The sequence below is a fragment of the Epinephelus lanceolatus genome, chromosome 20 (assembly GCF_041903045.1).
Source record: "Epinephelus lanceolatus isolate andai-2023 chromosome 20, ASM4190304v1, whole genome shotgun sequence".
NCBI lineage: Eukaryota > Metazoa > Chordata > Actinopteri > Perciformes > Serranidae > Epinephelus > Epinephelus lanceolatus.
Window position 1 is genome coordinate 7,101,664 of NC_135753.1, and position 26,335 is coordinate 7,127,998.

General features: G+C 39.9%; 2 protein-coding genes across 4 annotated transcripts in view; both read right to left on the reverse strand.

Annotated features, from left to right (window-relative positions):
- The window catches only part of LOC144458852 (caspase recruitment domain-containing protein 8-like), a 33,819-nt gene extending 25,348 nt beyond the window's left edge, over positions 1–8,471 (reverse strand). Inside the window, exon 1 of one of the 2 annotated variants that reach the window (XM_078162518.1) lies at positions 8,224–8,471. The gene's annotated coding sequence lies outside the window, so the exon portion shown is untranslated. Of the gene's footprint in view, positions 1–5,719; positions 5,792–8,223 lie in introns of those variants that run through there. The other variant, XM_078162519.1, reaches the window with a different exon arrangement.
- Positions 8,472–12,304: 3,833 nt separating this feature from the next.
- LOC117265099 (caspase recruitment domain-containing protein 8-like) lies at positions 12,305–17,091 on the reverse strand. 2 transcript variants are annotated; one of them, XM_033639489.2, is made up of 2 exons: positions 16,596–17,091; positions 12,305–14,900 (listed from the first exon to the last, which is right to left on the reverse strand). In XM_033639489.2, exon 2 carries the CDS (start codon positions 14,829–14,831, stop codon positions 13,041–13,043), a length of 1,791 nt encoding a protein of 596 aa, XP_033495380.2. In that variant the 5' UTR covers positions 14,832–14,900; positions 16,596–17,091; the 3' UTR covers positions 12,305–13,040. The 2 variants fall into 2 exon arrangements, with proteins under 2 accessions (XP_033495380.2, XP_078018745.1); XM_078162619.1 differs by having other exon boundaries at positions 16,957–17,071.
- Between the last annotated feature and the right edge of the window lie 9,244 nt (positions 17,092–26,335).

The following is a 26,335-nucleotide window of genomic DNA, read 5'->3' on the forward strand; positions in this document are numbered from 1 at the left end:
GCACTCTGGTTATGTTCACCCGTCCAGCACTTTTGGTCAACAGTCACTCAAAAACTCTCCTCCATTTTGGACTGCAGGATCCCATTATCTCCCAACCTGTGCTTAATTGGTGACCTGATGACAATTGACCTCCCAAACAGCCACTGCAATTCTCTTCTTGTAGCTCTCGCCATCGCCAAGAAAAACAATCCTAGTCAATTGGAAAGATAAACAGACCCTCAACATCAACCACTGGCTGAATCTCCTTGCAGAACATATTTCGCTGGAGAAAATATCTGCTGGCCACAGAAACCAATTAACATACTTTACAGAAAAATGGTCACCATTTATCCACTCACTAAACCTGTCTGTATAGTGCCACTCAGCCTGTGAGCATATGCCACCTGTACATATAAATATTACAACTCAAGAAAGACTGTTGTGTAATATGTAATGTGTTTCTGTTAATGATGTAACCCCTAATCCCTCCATCTCTCTCACCACAATATACCACAGCGGTTCATCAGAATTCAAGGTCTTAAGCATGTGTTAGGTGCACCTTCTCCCCGGCTCTGTGGGGGATCGCGGGGCCGGGCGGTTTCCCCTGGGGGGCGGGTGCGTCTGGACTGCTTGCCCTGTGTGCCTGGGGGTGGCGGGGTCTCCTTGTGCTCCCTGGGCCTGGGGCGGCGTGGCCGGTCCCCCTTGGGGGGCTGTTTCCGCCCCTGGTGGTGCGGGGTGGGTGGTGCGGGGTGGGTGGGCTCCTCCCCCCCCCCGCTCCTCTCCCGCCCTTCCCCCTCCCTCCTCCCTCCCCCCTCTCCCTGTCCCTCCCTGCTCCTCTCTCCCCGCCTCGGGCGGCCCCGGGGTCCTCCCCTGGGCTGGGGGACCTGGTGTGGGGGCTGGGTGCTGCCCGCGGGGGGTGTTCTGGTGCTGTGCAGTGTGGGCCTGCCCGTTGGTGTGCGGCCGGCGTTGGAGGGCGGGTCGGATGGGCTGGGGGTCCGGCTTTGGGTCTGGGGCGGTCTGGGGGGGTACTGGCGGGGTCCGGGTTGGCCTGTGCTCCTGCGCGTCGGGGTTCGGGGGGGGGGCTGGGTGGGGCTCATCGTCCGTGCACCCTAGTGGCGCGCCTCGTCCTTCTGCTGGGGGTCAGTTTGCTGCGGGCGGTGTGGCCCAGGTCGGGACCATTGCGGGGGCCTGACGCTGCAGTTGCTTGGGTCGGGTGGGGCTCGTTGGGTTTCCCTGGGGCCCGCCTGGCCCGTTGTCCATGGGCGCTGGGGGGGGGGGGGGGGGTGGCGGGGGCGGTCCACGTCAGGTGGTGGGTGGGCGGGCCCTCCTGCCCCGCCCGTCTGGGGTGTGTCTCTGGCTCCCTGGGGGTGCTGGCCATTGCCGCCCCGGGTCCTGGGGCCTGCGTGGTGTTCTGCGGCCTCTGCGGCTCCCTGGGCTTGGGGTCTGGGCGCTCCTGTGGTCTTGGGGTGCCATACCACCCGCCTTCCCCCGCAGGGCTGGCCCTGGACCCTGGTGATGGTTTTCATAAACACATTGGGAGGGTTCAAATACACGCATGCATGTTCGATACTTCAGCTCCGTGACGCATCGCAAAGAACCGATGGGATCATTCCAAAGGGGCCCACTTGCTTCTCGAACCTACCACACTGCGCTGGCAACTCTTCTCCACAATCGGGCTTTCCTCCTCCACCAGGACTCTCACATTTTTGGTGTTCAGTATAGACTTCTCTTTTGTTTTTGTTTTTCAGTACAGTATAGTAGACGTGTATATGTTTATTTTTGATAATCTGTATGGAGCACAACCACCTCAAGGCCACAATACATCAGCTACACTCCTCTGTTTTTTTGTTTGTTTGTTTGTTTGTTTGTTTGTTTTTTCCTCCTTCTTCTCCGCATGCACTGTCGCTATATAATTCAGGACTTAAGCACCTGCCCCTCAATCCCCCCTGCTTGTTCCTTACTTTCTTTGACACACTTTGGTGTATCACGGCCCTCTCTGGCTCATATTAGGAAGTTTTTCCAATAAAGGCTGATAGGATCAATAGCATCAATCTTCATAAGAAGCTTACACCCTTTCGTGGCGCTAAGCTACGAAGACCAATGCAGACAGGTAGAAAGAAAAAAAAAAAAAAAAAAAAAGAAATGACATGCCATCGTGTAAATATAAGTCATCACGTTATAAGGTGAAACGTTTCACCGTATAACATGATAAATAGTATATTGTTATGTTATTATATGAAGCGTCCATCGCGCAAAATAATATAACTTTACTTTATGAAGAGATAAGACAGAGCCCTCTTCTCTCCTCTTGCTTTACTCACAAGTGTGTGAATTGACCTGGTTATGAAGTGTCCGGAACCCCTAAATAATATAACGGTAGTTTCTAAAAAGCTAAGATGAAAAAAAAAAATCATGCATATTGGGGAAACACTGAAAGAGATGGTGGTTTCACTGAACAATTGCCTACTTTCAGCACACTTTGCTGTTGCATTCAAAGCAGTATCAGCCTAATAATTCCAGAATAATTAATTCTCACCAAGTAGAGCTACTGAAGTCATCTGGTGGAAAATAAGGCATCCTTAAAAAAAATATATAAATCGCAATATATATCGCTGGGGGCAAAAAAAATCACAATGTCAATTTTTCCCAATATCGTGCAGCCCTACCACCAACATGCTGAAGCATTTGTTGTTGCATGGCATTAAGTGAAGCTGCATCAAAGTCTCAGCAGAGCAGTGCCAGTGACGGTACGTATGTCCTGTCCCATGGTAACAGTAGCACAACGCTTCAGTGACAGATTCTGTAATGTCATTTGACGTAGATGAAAACAAATGCTGTACAAATATTCTTTCATTTGTTCCATTTTAGATGATAGCGGTGGAGCAAGTATTTCTGCTGCCTGCAGTGTCGCTCCCCCAGACCAATTTCATATTTGTTTATTTACACAAGCACTTCTCTCTTGTTTAGAATAGAAACTCAATAAGATTTGTGTTGTTGATACCGAAAACCTGTAAGGTCTATTTTTTCTACACAGAAATTCACAGGAGGAATCGATAAGGGAATCGATAAAGAATCGGATCGATAAGCAGAATCGATAATGGCATTGATATCAATAAAATCCTATCAATTCTAGGGATGCACCGAATATTCGGTAACCGAATATATTCGGCTGAAACGCAATCAAACAGCGTGCGGTGACGGACAGAGTAAAATGTCGGTAGTGTGGCGATATTTCAAAGTGTTGGAGAGTGATAGAAGAAAAGCGGTTTGCAAATTATGTAATACTGAACTATCTAGAGTAGTGTTGCAGGGTATACTGGTACCAACGGTAGACGGTGGTACTAACTAACCGTAGTACTACGGTACCTCAGGTACCACTACTGTAGCATAAGTTCAAAGTCCAATCGCAAGAGGGTGAGTGTCCATGCGGCGTCCAATAACGGCGCGCGCTGTCCACCTGGCACTCAATATGCTGCTGCAGTGGTTTGTTTTCCAGTGACATTTCAGGTATTAGCTGAGCTATTGAGTATCTTTAAGCAGTGAAAGTTATTATTCATTTCTTTTTACTTGTAGGTTAGATTTGTTTATATATGCTACAGTGATTTGTTTTCCACAGAGCTCTACGGTGCAAGCATTTTACTCGCATTTGCAACTAAAAATAGTTTTGTGCGAGCAAAAGAAATCATTCAGCACGCTGTGCGAGTACAGATTTCAAGCAGCAGCAGCAACGAAAGGCGAATCCTGCCGGTTGTGGGTTGAACGGGGGTCACAGACAGGAATACGGCGGAGCAAATACGGCAGTCATAGTGCTTCGCGGCGCAAGATAACGGCTTATCAGCGACCGAGAAGTCTGGGTCCAGGTCCAATAATGTCCTCTTCTTGGTGTCATGACTGCCCAAAAGTACCTGAACAGCCGAGCTGTGGTGGCACACAGGTATGTGACGTGTCAGAGGAGAAACGAGCCGTTCACATTTCTCTCTTTGTGGCAGGTAACGGTCCACAAACCTCACCGCACTTCAGGGACTGTTCTTTACTTGTCAGGGGAGGAGGGTGGCTGGTTGATTTTTATTTTATTTGTTTATTTTATTTTGATCCCCCCTATGTTAATCACTTGTTGATGCTGTTATTGAAGTATGAATAAGTCAGTAAGTAATTTATTCCATTGAAATATCATTGATGTATAATAGAAAAGTGATTTATCTTTTTATAAAAGGCACATCTGCCTCATTTTCGCTGTGGTATCGTGATACTACTCAGAACCGTGATACTTTAACTGGTATCGTACCATGGGTCCCAATTTTGGTACCGTGACAACACTAATCTGGAGGGGGTTCATCTGCAAAAACTAATGAAAAAATAAACAACGGCATTCGGTATTCGGTATTCGGCCAAGCGTTTAATTTTATTCGGCTTCGGCCACAAATTTTCATTTCGGTGCATCCCTAATCCATTCCCATCCCTAAATATCATAGATGTTTATTTGCCACAGAGCTTATTTTCTCCAATAATCCAGAATTCCAAAAATCCCATAGGCTTCCTGACAAGGGAGCCAGGGCGAAGCTAACTTTTCAGTTGGACTACACAAAAATGTCATCCCCCGGGCACTAAACCTGTAAATAAATGTTGAGTAACGTTTACTGATTAAGTAAAGAGAGAGCAGGGCAAGGAGAAGCTGAGCAAAATAATATGCTGCATGCAGCTCTCTGATTAAATGAGATTTTATTTGTTTTAAATAGTCAAATTTGCAGTAAAGCTGCTATGATTTGGCAAAATTGTAAGGTGGCACAGAATTCACAGGAACTGGCTGAATTTGCTTTAATTGTTGCAGTTGCAACATTGCAAAATCTTAGAGGGACTAAATAATTAGAAGAAGAAAAGGTTTTAAATGTCTCATAGTGTATCAATTCGGTTATTGTTTCAGTATTGTATGAATCACCAGTAATTCTGACTAGTGTTTTGGCTGAATTAGCACGCAAGCTGCAGACAATCACTCAAACAATTTACCTTTTTATATTCTAGATATGGTAATACCTCAGCCTGTGTGTGGAGCTATGTTGGGGCCAAATGTTTTTACTTGAAAAAATAAAATTTGAAACTGAAAATTCAAGTTTTGATCTTGAACTTTGAAAAATACATCAGTGTATTCAAAATAAAAATAAGTGTACAAAAAGTTTTTTCAGGTTAAATATAATTATGATTTACTCTGGTAATTCTTTTGAATAAATTATTTATTTTCATTTTTCACTTTCATATATTTAGATATTTGAGATCCTATTTATTTCAGTTGCACGTTTTATCTTTTCAGATTCAAATCTTATTTTTTACAATTTCAAATCTTTTTTTCACTTTCAGATCTTTCTTTTTCATTTTCAGATCTTTTCTTTTCAGTTTCAGACTTTTGGCCCTGATCTAGGGTGGAGATGTGGCATCAACTGAGAGGGGTGTGGAATCATGACAGACAGCTTAACAAAAAGGCTAGGGACCTTCCCCTATCACGTTGCTTCAGGGAACGTAGGAACTAAAACAATTCAACTCAACACTTTATGTGGGCTACACCAGATTGGCAGTGAAAAAACTGATGTCAGTGACAAACTTCCATTTGCAGGGCATGCACGAATATCCTGCACGGCTAAATCTGTTTTAATTTCCACTGTAAGGCTAAGGCTGTTAATATGTCACTTTATTAAGTTTTAAAGGGATAGTGCACCCAAAAGTGAAAATTCACCCATTATCTACTCACCCTCATGCCGAGGGAGGCTCTGGTGAAGTTTTAGAGTCTTCACATCCCTTGCGGAGATCGGCGGGGTGAGCGGCTAGCACACCTAATGGCTGACGGCACCTTTAATTATAATACCAACATTAGGAGGTTGTACCATGGTTTTAGAGAAAAACACACATTTTGTCTTATCTACATTTAAACTCAGACATGATTGATCAAGCCAAAGAGTGATCCTTTCCAGCACAGTTGTTAACTGGACAGCTGCTAAGTCAGCTGTTTTAGCATGTACATATACAACAGTGTCATCTGCGTACATCTGTAGGTCTACATCAGCACACTCTTCAGCGAGATCGTTAATATAAAGACTAAATAATAAAGGCCCTAAAACTGATCCTTGTGGAACACCCATAGTGCACTTCATGTAGTTGGACTGTGCATCACACACTCTAACACATTGCCTCCTGTTTGATAGATATGAGGACATCCAGGCCAGCACTCTAAACATAACATAACTTATTATCTAGTTGTTTTTATGCATAAAAGAGGTTGCACTACAATTATATAGTTACACATTAGTTTTACAGTTGTCTCTATTTGTTATCGAATTTCAGCACAATATCTAATGTGCTAACTGGAGGAGCACTAAGCAGCCAGTAGTTCACCAGATAAAAACAGCAATAAACCAGCTCAGCAGCTTAACTCAGTCCTTGGCAGCAATCACAGCATCATTATCTACAGTAACATTATTCGCGCCTTTGCTTTATTTCAACTTCGCAAGCTGTTAGCTCGTACAAATGCAAAGTCAAATGGCATTTTTTAATGTTATAAAAGACGAAATATTTCGATACCGGCACCTCCGCCTCCTCTTTTCTCCGCTTTCTGTATGTCGCACCTGAGGGCTTGGAGGTCTTTTCATGATGATAACCCAATTATTTGACAAATTATGACCTGATGTTGTCTGTCAGTCACAACCACTACCTACCTGAGATGCGCACTTTTAACATATACATAAGAAACTTTGTAAATATATTTTGGTCTATCTTTTGATATTGTATTGTATTTTGTGCTTCAAGATTTTCTATTATACTATTTTTTTTTAAATTATATTTAGACTATTCAGTGTATCACTAGGTTGCATTTATGAATGATCCATATTTGTATTGTTTTTAACCCTTGTGTTAAAAAGTGTGTATGAGTGTGTGTGTGTGTGTGTGTGTGTGTGTGTATGTGTGTTTTATGTCTAAAAACAAGCAGATTTTTTTTTTTTGTCTTTTCTTTTAATAGTCAGGTTTAGCGTGACATATGATGATGGATTATCAAAGACTGGTACCTGTCAAAGTTTTTTCAGAAATTTTTTTTGAAACCATGTTTTTATTTTTTTAATGGCAGCCAATAATGACACCTGCTGGGCTCCCACGTCAAAATGACCCAGTTATATATGGTTGTATATAAAGCATTAATAATAAATTATCATCCAATGATGCGTTTCATTTTTTGCATTTGTGCGTGTGTGTGTGTGTCAGAGTGAGAATGTGTATGTGTGTGTGTATGAGTGTATTTTTGTGTGTATATGTGTAAAAAAAAAAAAAGAAAAAAAATTATTTCACCTATAGTTAAGTTTAGAGTGACATATGTGAATGGATTATCAGAGACAGGTACATGTCAAAGATTTGTCAGAAAATTCTTTTGAAACCTTTTTTTTTTTTTTTTGAATGGCAGCCAATAATGACATCTGCTGGTCAAACTGACCAGGCTTGATTTGGCTGTTTATAAGGCATAATGAGTTATGTAATGAGTCATTGTCCAGTTACTTGTTCCGTTTTTTTGCATGTGTGTAGCCTATATGTGGTGTGTGTGAGTGTTCAGGGAGAGATGTGTAGTGGTGGTGGTGGTGTGTGTGTGGGTGTGTGTGTGTGTTGTCAGGAAGCTATGTTTATCATGGGGGCAAAACTTGTTTTGAAATTTAGTTTACAGACCTGTAGTTTGAAGTTGTCAGACTAGTCAGACTAGTTCTAGCCTAGTCAGACAAGCATGAACTGCCTCTTGGATAAGAGGTGAAACTCTTGTCTTCTGAGACAAAACTAAGTCCAGTTGCGTTTGATTCAATTGCTTTGAGATGAAAATAAATAATTTATTCAAAAGAATTACCAGAGTGAATCATAATTATATTTAACCTGAAAAAACTTTTTGTACACTTATTTTTATTTTGAATACATTGATGTATTTTTCAAAGTTCAAGATCAAAACTTGAATTTTCCATTTCAAATTTTATTTTTTACAAGTACAAAACATTTGGCCCCAACATAGCTCCATACCTGTGTACACAGGCCTCTGTACAGGCTACTAAGTTCATCAGCTCACTGTAAGGATAACACTTCAGGAAGTCACTGCTCACTTACGGTTCATCTAAAAATAGATCCAGCACGTAATTCCCTCTAAAACCACAACTTGTTTTTTGGTACAGGATACAATTTCTAACTTTGAGAGTGCACACACACAACGACACATCAGCACTGTCTGCTTACCAGATAAGTAGAGATGGTTTCAGTTGGTCCTCTGGATCTCTGTGTCGTCTTTTCCCATCAGTGTTGTTCGTGTACCATTAACTGGCACTCCTACAAAGAACAGTTCGGTCTTCCGTGTCGGCAGGTATGGGGCGTGAGTTGTGCCACATATTCCACTTTTCTACTTTTGGTTTCACAGTAGGTGTTTGTACAGGGAAAATCGCCAGCCCAGTGGATTAGACCAGTATGGACCCGCACTGATGGCTTCGACGATCTACATCACGTCGACAGCTGGCCTACAGAAAATAAATTTGCTGTTATGTTACACCCACTGGAGAGTACTGTAACAATTTTCATACTAACAAGGAAGTATCATGACTTTTCCAAGCTTTCCATGGTTTTTACAAATTCCATGACATTGCCAGGCCTGGAAAATGTGATTGTGGAATTCCATGATTTTACCAGGTTTTCAATGACCGTGGAAACCATGTCTGATGTGTTTTTCAGTGGCAATCTTCTGACTGTTTTTCCTTCATGTTACCCTTTTTTTCCAGTGTCAGGTTTTTCTATATTTTTATAACAATATATGATACATTTATTGCATTTTAAACGTTTTAAATAGGTAAATTGTAATTTATTTATCTCAAAGTAATTTGTAGGGAAACAAGTCCTCTATCACAACATTTAGGACAACATTTCCCTCATGTCCTCTAAATCTGTACATATTCATTACATGCAGGTGAAGCCCTGAGAAGTGTGGGAAAAGAATTTTAATCATTGTGTTCCAAAGCTTTGGGGGAAATTCCTTTAATATGGTTCTGAGTTATTCACAACCACCATGGGTAACTGGTCAAGGATGAAGGAGACACTTGAAATCCTTGCAAATCTTTATTTCTCCCTAAATATCCTTAGGGACAGAGTGTGGTCGGTAATTAAAAGAAATAATAGAGGTTATTAAAATAAATACTAAAGTTGTTTTAACAGAGGAACTTAGCACAACATCACAGTGCAGTTTATCCTAAAGCCCAACAGAGGGCACTTTATAACCACAAATGGCAGCCAAAACACTTCATAAGATACAGTTTGGAACACTAATCCATTGTAATTCACTGCTTCAGTATTATAGAATGCCTTGCTAAGTTAGACTGGTGAAGAGCTGCTGCTATAATAACATTTCTGTACTAATGAACAAAGCAAATAGGACATATTCATAATTATATGCACTGCATGATAATGATGGCCATGCGGTCTTAAGAAGCATTGTGCACCATTAGCATGCCCCAATCAAAGAATATACTTACGGTTTGTACATGAATAAATACAAGGAAAACTTTGTTTGATTGAATCACGCACACCCTGCAGAAAACCACCTAACTGAAAAGGACCAAGGAGCCACACTACATACAAATCATTAACTACTGAACATTCCTCTAAAGGCCCAGACACATCAAACAGATTTTGGAGAACCAGCAGCAACAAAGGCCCCCTGGTGTCGCTGTGTCTCCAGCATGTACGTTCTGTGCCTGCGTGAGAGGAAATAACTAAACGCAGCACGTTAATGTTAAATGTAGACAAACACTAAATCACATTACAAGATCAAATTACATTCTGACTGAATCTGGCCTTTTTTTTAGTATGAAACAAAACGTGTGTCTCACCCTCCCACCATATCATAAGCCTTTGTTATTATATGGGCCAGTTTGTGTCAGTAATTGTTCAAAATCCTGAATGTTTCTTTCTCCTCTTACTGTACCTATATATTCTGTAGCCTACTCTGTATTTTGACTCTGGAGGATCAACACTGTCAGCCTCAACCAAACAGCAAACTATAACTGATGAAATATCACCATCTACTGGACATTTGATGTGTAAGTTCCTCATGTGCTCATTTATCAAGGAAAAGAAGCAAATACTGTACATATTGACAAATACAGCAGTAAACTAAAAGAAGAGAAGGAAAAAGTACATCAGGCTAAATATAAAGTAGCACTGTACTTGTTACATACATACATACATACATACACATATATACATACATATATATGTGTATATATATGTATATATGTCTATTTCCCTTTTTAATTGACTGTTTTTATTGTTTTAAATTGTGTCTTGTTGCTTTTAATGTCTCTGCTGTAAAGTACTTTGAATTACCTTGTGTTGAATTGTGCTATACAAATAAACTTGCCTTGCCTTGCCTATACATGTATGTGTATATATATATATATATATATATATATATATACAGTACAGGCCAAAAGTTTGGACACACCTTCTCATTCAATGCGTTTTCTTTATTTTCATGACTATTTACATTGTAGATTCTCACTGAAGGTATCAAAACTATGAATGAACACATGTGGAGTTATGTACTTAACAAAAAAAGGTGAAATAACTGAAAACATGTTTTATATTCTAGTTTCTTCAAAATAGCCACCCTTTGCTCTAATTACTGCTTTGCACACTCTTGGCATTCTCTCCATGAGCTTCAAGAGGTAGTCACCTGAAATGGTTTTCCAACAGTCTTGAAGGAGTTCCCAAAGGTGTTTAGCACTTGTTGGCCCCTTTGCCTTCACTCTGCGGTCCAGCTCACCCCAAACCATCTCGATTGGGTTCAGGTCCGGTGACTGTGGAGGCCAGGTCATCTGCCGCAGCACTCCATCACTCTCCTTCTTGGTCAAATAGCCCTTACACAGCCTGGAGGTGTGTTTGGGGTCATTGTCCTGTTGAAAAATAAATGATCGTCCAACTAAACGCAAACCGGATGGGATGGCATGTCGCTGCAGGATGCTGTGGTAGCCATGCTGGTTCAGTGTGCCTTCAATTTTGAATAAATCCCCAACAGTGTCACCAGCAAAACACCCCCACACCATCACACCTCCTCCTCCATGCTTCACAGTGGGAACCAGGCATGTGGAATCCATCCGTTCACCTTTTCTGCGTCTCACAAAGACACGGCGGTTGGAACCAAAGATCTCAAATTTTGACTCATCAGACCAAAGCACAGATTTCCACTGGTCTAATGTCCATTCCTTGTGTTTCTTGGCCCAAACAAATCTCTTCTGCTTGTTGCCTCTCCTTAGCAGTGGTTTCCTAGCAGCTATTTGACCATGAAGGCCTGATTCGCGCAGTCTCCTCTTAACAGTTGTTCTAGAGATGGCTCTGCTGCTAGAACTCTGTGTGGCATTCATCTGGTCTCTGATCTGAGCTGCTGTTAACTTGCGATTTCTGAGGCTGGTGACTCGGATGAACTTATCCTCACAAGCAGAGGTGACTCTTGGTCTTCCTTTCCTGGGTCGGTCCTCATGTGTGCCAGTTTCGTTGTAGCGCTTGATGGTTTTTGCGACTCCACTTGGGGACACATTTAAAGTTTTTGCAATTTTCCGGACTGACTGACCTTCATTTCTTAAAGTAATGATGGCCACTCGTTTTTCTTTAGTTAGCTGATTGGTTCTTGCCATAATATGAATTTTAACAGTTGTCCAATAGGGCTGTCGGCTGTGTATTAACCTGACTTCTGCACAACACAACTGATGGTCCCAACCCCATTGATAAAGCAAGAAATTCCACTAATTAACCCTGATAAGGCACACCTGTGAAGTGGAAACCATTTCAGGTGACTACCTCTTGAAGCTCATGGAGAGAATGCCAAGAGTGTGCAAAGCAGTAATCAGAGCAAAGGGTGGCTATTTTGAAGAAACTAGAATATAAAACATGTTTTCAGTTATTTCACCTTTTTTTGTTAAGTACATAACTCCACATGTGTTCATTCATAGTTTTGATGCCTTCAGTGAGAATCTACAATGTAAATAGTCATGAAAATAAAGAAAACGCATTGAATGAGAAGGTGTGTCCAAACTTTTGGCCTGTACTGTATGTAAATGTGTGTGTATATATATATATATATATATATATATATATATATATATATATATATATATATATATGTATATATAACAAGTACAATGCTACTTTATATTTCTCCTGATATACTTTTTTCTTCTCTTTTTTTAGTTTACTGCTGTATTTGTCAATATGCATTTGCTTCTTTTCCTTGATAAATGGGCCTATATTGTACACACACACACACACACACACACACACACACACACACACACACACACACACATATACACGGTGGTCATTGTTACTATTATTATTATTATTATTATTATTATTATTATTATTATTATTATTATTGGAGCCCTTTTGCCCAGCAAGAAAGCTAACATTATGCTAGCAAGCTTTAGAGTCAGTAAAAGTGCATACAGTTGACAAACAGTAAATATAATCTGACTGTATGTTTAACAACAAGACTGGCTAGCTTTCCAGTCATGTCACTGTCCCCAAATCAATATCAAGATTTTCACAACCAAACAATATGCCATGTGAAATGTTACTGTTGGCTGCAGCCTAAAGTAGCGAGTTGAATAGCAGATGGGATGTGAAATGATTGCTGAAGTTCAGAGGAACAGTGTAGTACCTGATACAGTCTCCCTCCTGTGTTGTTCAGGGGATGAGGCACTGAATGACTACTCTCAGTGTTGTAAATTAATTATAAACAGATAACAGGTAAGGATAGTATTATGTAGCTGGCACATTAATTTAGAACAGTGAACAGACAGTTTGCTATGAAGGAAGGAACATTTAACATTTTAAACAATTACTGACTTGGTCAAGTAAATCAGCTCTATCACAACATTTAGGGTAACATTTCCCTCAAGTTGTCTAAACCTATACATGTACCTGTTCATAATGTCTGTATCTGTGCAGGTGAAGCCCTGAGAAGTGTAGAATAAGTTTAACTTTAACTGCATGCATCACTTGTTCATTTAGCTTCAGATCAGCCCAAGATGTTCACAGAGGAAGGGGTCAGCCTCACAGAGGAACTCAATCATCTCTGAGCTGGCAGCTTCACCTTTCTTCCTCACTGTGTCGATAACAAAACGAGCTTTATCTCTGTTGTTTTGCATCACGTCCGCTGACTCCCTCTCAGAGTCGCTTATCACCTTTTTCTCCAGCAGTTTGTCCAGCAGACTTTTGAGAACAGGTCCTGATATCCCATCAATGAAGCTGCTCCGTATGGCAAACAGCCTCTCATTAGGAGGGAGATTCAGAGCGCTCTGCCCACAGGACCTTCTTACTCCAGGGGATGAAAGACAAACTCGTCTTTCCCAGACACTGTGGGAGCTGTTGGCGTTTCTCAAAAACAGCTTAATGTGTTTCATGATCTTTTCTAGGCTCACCTGGAATGATGGGAAGTAGTTGTCATAGTTGTCGCAGTCAAACTCTGCTTCTGTTGGTTGAACTAGAACTGAGTCGTCTTCAGGACAAGTGGACAGAGTGTATTCCTGCTTTGGGCGCAGTTTACAGTGTGGGGATGTCTCTATGTAGCTCTCATCTCCAACTAACTTCTTCCTGGTGCGCAGCACATCCCGGAGTGAAACGTTCTTTGGTAGCAACAACACATTGAGGAGGGACTCAGGATCAGAATCAACTGGGGGCCTGTAGAACAGCAGAACCAGCGCTCGGACCGGGTCAGGTGGTGAGTCTTCATCCGTGACGTTACCGAAAGCAGAAAACCCTGTGATGTTTATAATAACATGAGTTTCTGTTATCTTGTGAGGGCTGATAAACTCAATGCCCTCATCGTTCACATGAGCAACTGACAAGAAATCACATCCACCTGTGGAGCGGATCTCACAGTGTGGGAGATGAAGCTGACACACAGACTGCTGCAGACAGTTGATGTCAAACAGGGGTCCTGCAGGCTTCTTGTGATGCTGGGCCAGTAGCCTCCTGTTCCAAGGGACAATCCTGTAAACCACGTCCCCTTCTCCCTCCATGTGAAACACCAGGCCTGTCACACTGCACTGGTACAGGCCTGGGCAGGAGCACTGGAACCTGTAGGTTTCATCGTTTTCATCAGCAGTCATTTCAGGTGTAAACTCCTCAAAGCTGTTTGTTAACAGCATGTCAGGTAAGCTTTCAGCTCGTGTTAAACTCTTGTTCTTTGCAGACGTTATCTGACTCAGTGAAGGCAGGCTGTGAGAACGAGGCAGGCAGCTAGAGTCTCTTCTTCTCTGAAAGCATTCTGGGGATTGTAGGAGGTGAGAATGGGCTGGCAGGGTGTTTGTGACTGAGCTTTGCTCAGACCTAACATAAAGCCTAAAGTTTTTTTTGTTCAGGGCATAAAAGTAAATCCAACCATTTGTACAAAAGGTATTGAGTAAAAAGCCAGCAGCAGAAGGAATGATGGCCTTAAAGTGCATTACCAAGTTTGAAGTGTAAGATGGCTGGCGAACATACTTTATCTTTCCATGCCATAATTCATCAGCTGCCAAACGTAAATGACGACCAAACGCCTGGGAGGCCTCTAACGGAAACCCGTCTGTGGCAGACTCATCTTTACAATATTCGATTGTCTCTTCATTATATCTTCTGGTGGCAGCATTGAAAAAGACGGGAAATAAAGGATATCTGTACACAGAAGGCCAGACGGATACACATAGGTAGTGAAAAGTTTCTTCTATGCTTCCTCCTTTTGTGAATAGCAGCTTTCTTAGTGTAGAAGTTGTAAATTCGTTGGTGCCAAGGTGCCACATTGATTTTGAATTGATTTTTATCATGCTGTTAAAAAGATTTTTTTCTAATCCTCTCTTGTTGTTGGCTTCAGTTTTTTCACCTCTTTCTTAGCCCTGGAAAAACAAGCAGACAAAAGAGTAATAGAGTTTTACAGTCCTTTAAGAGAGTTCAGTATCAAACAGGAAAAACTAATGCAGCATGCAATTCACAATGCATTATTTTATAAAGATAATTGGATAAAGGTTCTCTCAAGCTTTTGAAGTTACCCACACACTGTTCCTCAATCAACAGGTTCTTCAGTTCAGGAAACTATTGTTCATAGAAACATAACTTTTCTCCTCAAAGTATACCCATTTACTTCACATATGTAATCGAAGTAAAACATGAAGGACGGAAATTTCCAGTACTATTTATTCCTGCATTATCTTCACAAGGTGAATTAATTAATAAAGTTCTTTCTATTCTATTCTATTCTATTCAAAGACTTAAAAAACAAATTGCTTGTATATATACTACTATCAGAAATAGATGACTGAAAATATGTTGTCCAAATTCTTTCTTGTTTCTTTGGTGGTTTTGTTACTTTTAAAATCAGGAAGAAAAAAATCATACCCTGTCCTTCATAAACGTCCTAACAAGTTGAATTGTAAAACAATGTCAAGACTTAAAGTTAATATACACTTTTAATGAAATACTTGTTCAGTCTTTCAGTCTTTCTAGAGACTTGTTTGTTCTAAGTATTACAAAGCTGTGGTGTCTTTGAGGTAAAATTGACATTAGACCATTCTTATATTGGAAAATGTCTATTAGGAAGAATAATGACCGATGTGAAATTCCTCATTAAAAGTGTTTTGGGTTTTTTTGGTCAAGTTCTTCATTCACAGATGCAAACAGTGTACACGTACAACCTTTCATCTTGTTTTCAGGTTTATTTTGTTACTTATTGGCAGTGGTGGAATATTCAGGATATATATTAAAGAAGTATTCAGAGCCTTTACCTAAATAAAAGTACTAATACCACACAGTAAAAATACTATATCACAAGTAAAAGTCCTGCATTCTGAAAATGTTCTTTCAGTAAAAGTCTGTAAGTGTAATAAGTAACATATACAATTATATCTGATCTCATTAGATGATTCTGATTCACGCATTATTGTAATAGCAGGATTTTACTGTTGTAGTAGGTTGAGGTGGAGCTCAGTTTGAACTATTAACTAATGATTATGTTCATTGTGGATTCATCTGCTGATTATTTTCTCCATTAATCGATTGATTGGTTTGTAAAAACAGTGACAATAGTGAGAAATGTTCATCACAATGACACAGAGCGCAAAGTCACACCATTTAATTAAAGTGTTGGTTTTTTTTATCTAAACCTCAGAATAATTACTAATACAGTTATTAAAATTATTCAAAGGAAAAGCTGCAAACCTATTTGTAGAGCTGGAACCATGAAACATTTGGGAATTTTTTTGCATGAAAATTACTTTGATATTCAACATTTTACTAATACATTTTCTGTTAATCCATTAATTGACTAATCGTTTCAGCTGTACTCGTACACTTTCGTGTTTTGTATACAAACATTCAATTTGTAAAGTATTAGTAAGTGAAAATGTCTGATTGGTGTCGTGAAATAAAGAGTACAGTATTTTCTTCCGAAATGTAGAATTTGGCATGAGTGTGCCTACATTACTTGAGTAGATGTAATTATTTTAATTTGTTACAGTCCACCACCGCTTATTGTTGACTTATATTACATTGTGCTATGTACTATCTTCAGGCTTTTTGCTGTTGAGGCGACTTACCGTGATTGTGTTTACAGTGGTGTTAAGCAGAAACCGGCGTAAGGCGTCTCCATGTTTAATAAACTTTAAAGCGGGACTTCCTTGTTCCTGTAAGTTTGTTTATCTCCGTCAGCTTGCGGCCGACACAGCCCCACCACTACAGAGCTGTTTGGTAGTGGTGGCAAAGATAAGGCCACACTGCATTTTGTATACACATACGTACAAATATCCACTCAGTCTCCCATTCACTTCTATAAAAGTCCAAACAAGAATCTGTCCTGCATGTGACCTCCAGTCAGCCCCAGCGGATTCACATGACAGAGTTCACCTCCGCTCAGCTTGATGCAGGGTCTCATTACTTTCTGTTCAATGACATTTTTACCTGCACCTGGTCCCAGTACGTGTTAATCCAGCATATCCTCAACTGTGGGTGCATTGTATCATGCTTACTGGTCTCCCCCATGGTCTCCCCTCACTTGCTTCCTATCTTTACGTCAGAGTGGATTTAGTCCCTCCCACAAGGGATGGCAGCAGAAGAGGAGTGTGACCTGTCATCCTGCCGTGACCGTCTCCTTCACCGGCTTTAATCTCTCAAGACAGATTCTGCAATTTACGTAGGCTAAAGGAAGAAAAAAAGTTGTTTGTTTTTTGTTTGTTTTTTTTGTTTTTTTTTTATTACCCATGGATTTCCAGATTGCACCGGCTTCACACTACAGTAGCCTACAGTGCAGGAGAAACACAAAGGAGCAAAGCAGCGCATTTTATTTCTTCTTTTGTGGTTGTTTTAAATCTGTTTATATTCATTTTTGTGTCTCTTTGTTTGAAGTCATTTTTATGTGGCGATTTTGTGTGTCTTTGTAGTCGTTTTGCGTCTCTTCGTAGTATTTTGCAAGTCTAATTTTTTTGGCTCTTTGTGGTTGTGTTAAATCTCTTTATAGTCAGTTAGCATGTCTGTAGTCATTTTGTGTCTCTTTGTATCATCTTGTGTCTCTTTGTGGCTGTTTTAAATGTCTTCAAAGTCATTTTTTTGTCTCTTTCTGGTTTTAAATCTATTTGTATTCATTTGCTTCTCTTTGTGGTCATTTTGTGTCTCTTTGTAGTCAGTTTGGGCATCTTTGCATCTCTTTGTAGTCACTTAGTGTCTCTTTTTAGTCATTTTGTGTCTCTTTGTGGTTGTTTTAAAAGTCTTTGAAATCATTTGTGTCTCTTCCTGGTTGTTTTAAATTGCTTTGTATTCATTTTACTTCTCTTTGTAGTAATTTTGCATGTCTTTGTAGCCATTTAGTGTCTCTTTGTGGTTATTTTGCTTCTCTGTGTAGTAATTTTGTGCCTCTCTGTAGTCATTTTGCATCTCTTTGTGGTTGTTTTAAATCTCTATGTAGTCATTTTGTGTCTATTTGTAGTCGTTTTGCATCTCTTTGTAGTTGTTTTAAATCTCTATGTAGTCATTTTGTGTCTATTTGTAGTCGTTTTGCATCTCTTTGTAGTTGTTTTAAATCTCTATGTAGTCATTTTGTGTCTATTTGTAGTCGTTTTGCATCTCTTTGTAGTTGTTTTAAATCTCTGTGTAGTCATTTTGTGTCTCTGTAATAATATTTTGTCAGCTTGTTGCCATTTTGTGTCTCTTTGTGGTTGTTTTAAAGCTCTTTGTAATCATTTTGTGGTGGTATTTTACTGAAAATTGTGGTTAATGCTTAGGCTACTTAGATTATTGTAAAGTTCAATCATCAGCTATCATAAACATAGAGGTATAGTTGCAATAATCATGATACAGATCAGAAAATTTATAAATAAGAAAACTGCTGCAGCTAATTACCAAGTGCCCTCAGATTATCCTTTTAAAGATGCCTTTGCCTCATTCAAATTAATCTGCAGGTATGTCTGATGATTTTAACAAAGAGCCATGCACTGCAACTGCTCTCCACCAACTGCAAGACCCAGGGCATGATGGGAAACTCCAGGCTCTCATCAGCTGATTGGTTTAGACGTTGACTCAATGATATGACATTCTATATAAAATTTTCGATGTTGTTGAACGGAAGTTAGCACCGCACCGATTCCCTTGTCAAAATGTTGGATATGTTGGATTTTCCTTTGGATTTTGGATTATTGCAGATAATCAGCTCTGTGGCAAACAAACGTTTATGATACTCACACTTCTTATTCAGCAAGATAATCCTCACAAATGAACACCACTTTTATGATTAATCGCAGTTTCAGTGCAATTGCAAGTAAAAAGTTAACACTAAACTACACTACAGTCACACACCTTAATGTCAGCCCCATAACAAGAGTGTAAAGCCGTGTTTGGCCTGGCTTGGCATGATGACATTCTGTAGTCTTGTTTAGCCACTTGTTCGCAACTGCTTTTTTCAAGACACATAGAAGCTTTAAAGGTCATAAGTGGGTTATATACTGATGTATTTGTGTTGTCGAACAAAACGTGAAAGTCTCCTCAGCTTGTGTTACCCACAGATCTTATTTCAGAAATCTAACAAAAAAGCTATTAAAAAAATTGTCTTTGACTTTGAGACGAGGCAACTGGGAGTGCAAAAATACTAATTAATTTCTGGGAGCACTCTATTGTATATTAAATGTGATTGCTTTTAGGCATAACAATAAAATAAAGATGACATGGAAGTATTTAATATGTACCTCCACATGATATTCCAAGCAGTGTAGATAATTACTGAAGGCAGCATTTAGACAATTAGGTTTATGGAAATTAAAAATCAGTTTTCTTGTTGTGTATCATTTCTTTAGCAGACAAGGTTGCACAGGAGGAATTTGGATTCTCTGCCTCAGTATTTCTAAAACTTGCTACAGGCCTTGAACCCAATCAAAGTGTAAGTGTTTGGCTTCAGGGTTTTCTGGCAAAAGCCCTTTGTTGTTTAGGTTTAAGGGGAAAAAATCATTATTTGTGTTTAGATGACAAAATCTCTGTGGGGTTTTGTCCCATGTGGTAAGTGCAGAGGAAACAAACATTTCAGCTACAGTATGTGGGAGGAAGTAAGCATCAATAAACATCTGCCCTTCAAAATAAAGGAGGGTATAAACTGTATAAAGCTAGACATACTGTCATGTAATTTGATACATTTACTCATCACTCGCCCTAACTGAAATCACACATTCAAAATTGTGTCTGTGTTTGTGGCTTTAGGGGTTTGCTGTATGACATAAATACAAAGTACAGACCACCAATTTGTCATTAAACCCAAATGTATATATCTAACTGCAGTCTATATGTACAGTTCACTTTAGATATTAGTGACGTGCAATTGTTAATTTTTTTTTAGATGGCGCCCTCTGGCATTGGCGATATTACCAATTTCGAGATTCTGCTTCTCACCCTTAAAAAACCCTAAGGCTATTTTAAAGGCCTCTGCTCGAAAATTGCATACCCATAATGAAATGAGTATATCTCTGCAACCACAAGGTCTATTTGAATACTTTTGGTGTCATGGTAAAGGGAATACGTGAGATTTGTTAAGATGTGTAAATATCAGTATACGGCACAAATGAAACATTTTGAGGATCGCCTAAAAAAAAAAAAAGCATTTTCAGGATGAGTATCCCTTTGGAATGATGCAGCTGCAGCTCTAAACCTCTATCAAATCATAGTACAATATGTGAACATTAACTCTGCAAAGGTTGATTCTGATAAAGTGAAGCAGAAGAATATTAGAGAGGTTTTAGTACAGAAAATTCAGGTGAGCTCAATTGCATCATGTTTGCATGTGATTTTTGTCATGTACATAACTATATCTTTAATTTTTTGTTTCTGTAAATCCCTACTGATGTTTAGGATATACACATACAACTGTCCGTTTCATTTTTTTCCTTTCCCACTCCGAACTGCCCAATACACACCTACTACATGTGAAACAGATTTTCTCCTCTGTGCTTTGGAGGCTCTATCTCCAGGGTCCAGGGTGTACCCTGCCTCTCGCCCGATGTCAGCTGGGATAGGCTCCAGCCCCCCCCGCGACCCTCAAGAGGATGAAGCGGTTAGAAGATGAATGAATGAATGTTCTTTGGCCTCTATCTCTCTGATGCTTTGGTGTAACGTGCTTTGGCGGATATGTGTGGAAACAGCGGAGACTCAGCTTTCATTTGAGATAAATGGCTTATGTTTTGCATAACGTGGCGTCGAGTTAGAGCCCGAAATATACCAAGTGGGTCAAGATATCGGTGCTGTATGGAGTTTGATTTGTTGTTATTTATTTAATTGTTGTTTGAGCTGTGTTTGGGGCATGTAAACAGGGTTTATATAACCTTGTAGTCCAGGTTCTACTGTTTAATTTGATGTGCAACATCACTATATTCTTCATGATCAGTGATTGTTTCACACTGTGTTTGCAAAGTCGCTCTCAATTTTAACAGGGCCCTTCATAATCAAGCCCCTTCCTACCTGTCTGAACTCCTTCATATACCCTTCCGTACTCTTAAATCCTCTTCCAACTCTCATCACCATTTGCCCACTTGACTACCATGGGTTCTAGAGCCTTCAGCAGTTCTGCTCCCTGCCTCTGGAACTCTCTCCCCCATTACATTCGCAATATTTACTCCCTCTCCACTTTCAAATCCCGTCTGAAAACACACCTTTTCAAGCTGGCATACTCAGTCTGCTTTAATGGTGACACACATATCGAAACTTGGACCGAATTATTATTGTATTTTCCAGAATTGTTTGACTTTATGATCTATGGATACATTGCTGCTTGTTTTTTAACTGTCTTGTAAGGTGTCCTTGAGTGCTTTGAAAGGCGCCTATCCACCTTATTCCTGAGGGCAGCAGTACTGTAAAAATGATTATGGGCGCAACTTCCAGTGAGATAGCGGAAGTAGCAGTAAGATAGTTAGTCCCACTGACTGACTGTGGTTAGTCCCAGTGGCTACTCTCTTCTTCTTTTCAAAAGTAATTTGTCTTCAGTTTAGCAAATACTGATTTATTTTTTTAACAAAAATTTAACAAATTTTAATTTAGCATTTTCTAAAAAGCTAGAAAACATCACTTTTATTCACTTGACATGGAGCTAAAGTTAATACTGAATTATTTTAAATGTTTGCCGAATGTGTTAGTATCTCTTAATAAGTGATCAGAAATCAGAAATCATCTAAGGAGCAGATGTTTACCATGGGGGCTAGGAATAAGTTGGATAAAATACACCAGTAAATACCCCACTTGTTTATTTTGAAGCTTCAATGTGACAATTGCTAACAAGTGGCTAAATGAGACTCCAGCTTTACAGCCATGCTATGGGGGTGACGTTAACACATGCGATTGTGGTGTAGTTTGTTTATAGCCTAACGTTAGCTTTTTACTTCTGGCGATTGCATTTAGGCTTCAGTAATCATAAAGGTAGTGTTCATTTGTGAAGATTATCTTGCTGAACAGAAAATGTAAGTAGGCTATTATAAACATTTGTTAGCCACAGAGCTTATTTTCTGCAAAGCGCCAAAATCTGTTACTGTTTACAACATGGAGAGGTGTAATACAGCCAAGAAGAGAAACTTCTGTTGTGGAAAATCAACCAGCAAACGAGATCTGATGAAATAAAGGATCGAGACTGAACAGAATGTCTTTATGTTTCTTTATTCAAATGCAGCATCAGAAGGAACAGGTTTACAGAGTAACAAGCAGTATGCAAAGTGTTCAACGAACAAAAGAAGTAGGGCGTATTTAAGGGGTACCAAGCAATGTGTGTGTATGTGGAGGGCCTGACACGTGGGTTGTGTCAGGATGGTGGGTTGCGTCCTCATCCTGTGGAATGTTGCAGGTGCTAGTGTGCTAGCTAGATAATGAGATCTTATGGTTTGTTGTACATCCAAAGTAAGATATGAAAAAGTGTTCTCATCTCCTAAGAGGAGCACAGTGTGCTGCCCTCAAGGTCGCTGAGGCAGGCGAGTAAGAGGTGAAAAGTTTCAAAGAAGAAGAAAACTCCTCTCAACAGACTATGGCCTTGAATACAGCGCTATACTGGTATAAACTAATAAACTTACAATTTTCCATTACACTTCTCTGAGCTAGAAATGAAGGCATTGTCCAGGTCCAGTGTAACCAACTGGTTCTGTCTGGCAGCCTGTAAAGTCACATCAGAGGAAGCTGGAAAAACACAGGAATGAAATCAATGCTGTGGTCCACAGCTTTGCAGTGGATAATCAAAGTCCAGCTAAAGTTGGAATATTTAATTTAAACGTCCATGATATGTACTGACCTATAGCCTTCATAGATCAATGATAAGCCCACATATGATAGAATATTTATATTGTTACAACATTCATATTAAGTTTATAACTGACCCACACCAAGGAGCATTGCATGTACGAAAATTACCATACGCCCAATGTTTTATCGTAAGTTCATTTCATAAATAAGGGCCACTTAGTGGAGCAATGAATGGTTATCTAAAAACCCAGAACAAGTCCTGGCTCAGTTTTATCACAGAGTTTAAACTACTTGCTGGAAATCTACCACTACCTATATTATACAACCACAACAGTCAAAAATACCATGATTAAATTCTGAAAGTATGCAACTACTGAAGCAGAAGACTCTCTCTCTCAATTTATATCAATCCTTAACACATTAGAGTGTAATAGACACATTTTATAGAGATCAGAAACAAATGCACAACTGAACTCTGCAAAGCCAAGACTGCCTATTACCAAAAACCGCCTCTAAACCTAAAGCACTATGACAGACCCTCAAAGTTATCACTGGAGAATATGAGCCACAAGGCACCAGTATTACTGTAACCAAAAACATTGCAAATGCTTTCATATATTATTTTGGTAGATCTGTTATAGAACTAGCATCAAACCTAGATTCCCCCAACAGTTTCTTTTGCATCCCTCTTTTTCTCTTTCTCTGAGATCACGCAGCATGAAATGTCTTACATTTTGAACTCTTTGAAAAACTCCTGTGCTCGTGATATGTATGGTTTAAATATGCATTTTTTTTTAAAGACCCAAGCTAACAGCCTTATGCCTCTTCTCCACCATCTGGTCGATCTCTGTATCAGGCTTTCTGTCTTTTCCTCCAGCTGGAGAACAGCCCAAATCACCCCTGTTCTTAAAACTGAAGGATCCAATTCTGGCTTAAAACTATAGGCCAATATCCATTCTCCCTGTAATATTAAAATGATTAATTATAACTATTACAAACACAAACATTACCACTCCCCCATAATACTAATGGAGTCAGTGAATGAGAAACAGTGATTGTGGTTGTAATATGTTCTTTTGGACACTAGGTGGTGGTGGTGAGCTTCTGGAGCTTCACTCTTAGGTCTCTATTAGTACTAAACATCGATCTATATGTATGTATGCTGGTGTAACTGGATTCATTTCATCCCTGGGGTTTATCGAAATGAGAGTCTTTATTATAATTCTGTTTCCTTTTGTTAATTCTATAGTTTATAATCTGCTAATACTCTGTATCAGATCGTAGAAAGTTGACACATTGACAGCTCATCTAACATGTTTTTGTCATGTAAATTTCCACAGTCTTAGCAATACACATTGATATATCCCATACATATTGCTGTAATAAAGCTTATTTGTTGAATTTTGATGAAGATTAAAGTTTTCCAGTGCATGTGAGTTTTTAGTGAGCTGAGGATGCAGTAAAATGAGTATGTCAAACAGCAACAACAAGGCAAGGCAAGGCAAGAAAATTTTATTTATATAGCACCATTCATACACAAGGCACTTCAATGTGCTTTACAAGAGAAATGCATTAAAAACAATAGATCATTAAAAACAAGAGCTAAAAGCAAGAAAATAAATAATTAAAAACAGTGCAGAAAATGCATTTAAAAAGCAAACATAAAGCAAAAGCAACAGCAGACAAATATAAAAACAATAGCTACAGATTATCCTAACAATAAGTTACATATCTACAGTACAGGCCAAAAGTTTGGACACACCTTCTCATTCAATGCATTTTCTTTATTTTCATGACTATTTACATTGTAGATTCTCACTGAAGGCATCAAAACTATGAATGAACACATGTGGAGTTATGTACTTAACAAAAAAAGGTGAAATAACTGAAAACATGTTTTATATTCTAGTTTCTTCAAAATAGCCACCCTTTGCTCTGATTACTGCTTTGCACACTCTTGCCATTCTCTCCATGAGCTTCAAGAGGTAGTCACCTGAAATGCTTTTCCAACAGTCTTGAAGGAGTTCCCAGAGGTGTTTAGCACTTGTTGGCCCCTTTGCCTTCACTCTGCGGTCCAGCTCACCCCAAACCATCTCGATTGGGTTCAGGTCCGGTGACTGTGGAGGCCAGGTCATCTGCCGCAGCACTCCATCACTCTCCTTCTTGGTCAAATAGCCCTTACACAGCCTGGAGGTGTGTTTGGGGTCATTGTCCTGTTGAAAGATAAATGATCGTCCAACTAAACGCAAACCGGATGGGATGGCATGTCGCTGCAGGATGCTGTGGTAGCCATGCTGGTTCAGTGTGCCTTCAATTTTGAATAAATCCCCAACAGTGTCACCAGCAAAACACCCCCACACCATCACACCTCCTCCTGGAACCAAAGATCTCAAATTTGGACTCATCAGACCAAAGCACAGATTTCCACTGGTCTAATGTCCATTCCTTGTGTTTCTTGGCCCAAACAAATCTCTTCTGCTTGTTGCCTCTCCTTAGCAGTGGTTTCCTAGCAGCTATTTGACCATGAAGGCCTGATTCGCGCAGTCTCCTCTTAACAGTTGTTCTAGAGATGGCTCTGCTGCTAGAACTCTGTGTGGCATTCATCTGGTCTCTGATCTGAGCTGCTGTTAACTTGCCATTTCTGAGGCTGGTGACTCGGATGAACTTATCCTCAGAAGCAGAGGTGACTCTTGGTCTTTCTTTCCTGGGTCAGTCCTCATGTGTGCCAGTTTGGTTGTAGCGCTTGATGGTTTTTGCGACTCCACTTGGGGACACATTTAAAGTTTTTGCAATTTTCCGGACTGCATTTCTTAAAGTAATGATGGCCACTCGTTTTTCTTTAGTTAGCTGATTGGTTCTTGCCATAATATGAATTTTAACAGTTGTCCAATAGGGCTGTTGGCTGTGTATTAACCTGACTTCTGCACAACACAACTGACGGTCCCAACCCCATTGATAAAGCAAGAAATTCCACTAATTAACCCTGATAAGGCACACCTGTGAAGTAGAAACCATTTCAGGTGACTACCTCTTGAAGCTCATGGAGAGAATGGCAAGAGTGTGCAAAGCAGTAATCAGAGCAAAGGGTGGCTATTTTGAAGAAACTAGAATATAAAACATGTTTTCAGTTATTTCACCTTTTTTTGTTAAGTACATAACTCCACATGTGTTCATTCATAGTTTTGATGCCTTCAGTGAGAATCTACAATGTAAATAGTCATGAAAATAAAGAAAACGCATTGAATGAGAAGGTGTGTCCAAACTTTTGGCCTGTACTGTAGTTCACTGGTAAGCTGCAGTAAATAGTAATGTTTTAAGCCCTGATTTAAATGAGCTGACAGTTTCAGCCGACCTCAGATATTCTGTAAGTTTGTTCCACAGGCGGGGAGCATAGACACTAAAGGCTGCTTCACCTTGTTTGGTTTTGATCCTGGGAACACTGAGTAAACCTGTTCCAGATGATCTGAGGGGTCTGGATGCTTCATAACGTACAAGTATATCAGAGATGTATTTAGGCCCGAGACCATTTAGTGCTTTATAGACAAATAACAAGATTTTGAAGTCTATCCTTTGACACACAGGAAGCCAGCGC

Excerpts from the sequence above, each read along its gene's own strand:
- LOC117265099 (XM_033639489.2), bottom strand. The coding sequence starts at position 14,831 with ATGATAAAAATCAATTCAAAATCAATGTGGCACCTTGGCACCAACGAA.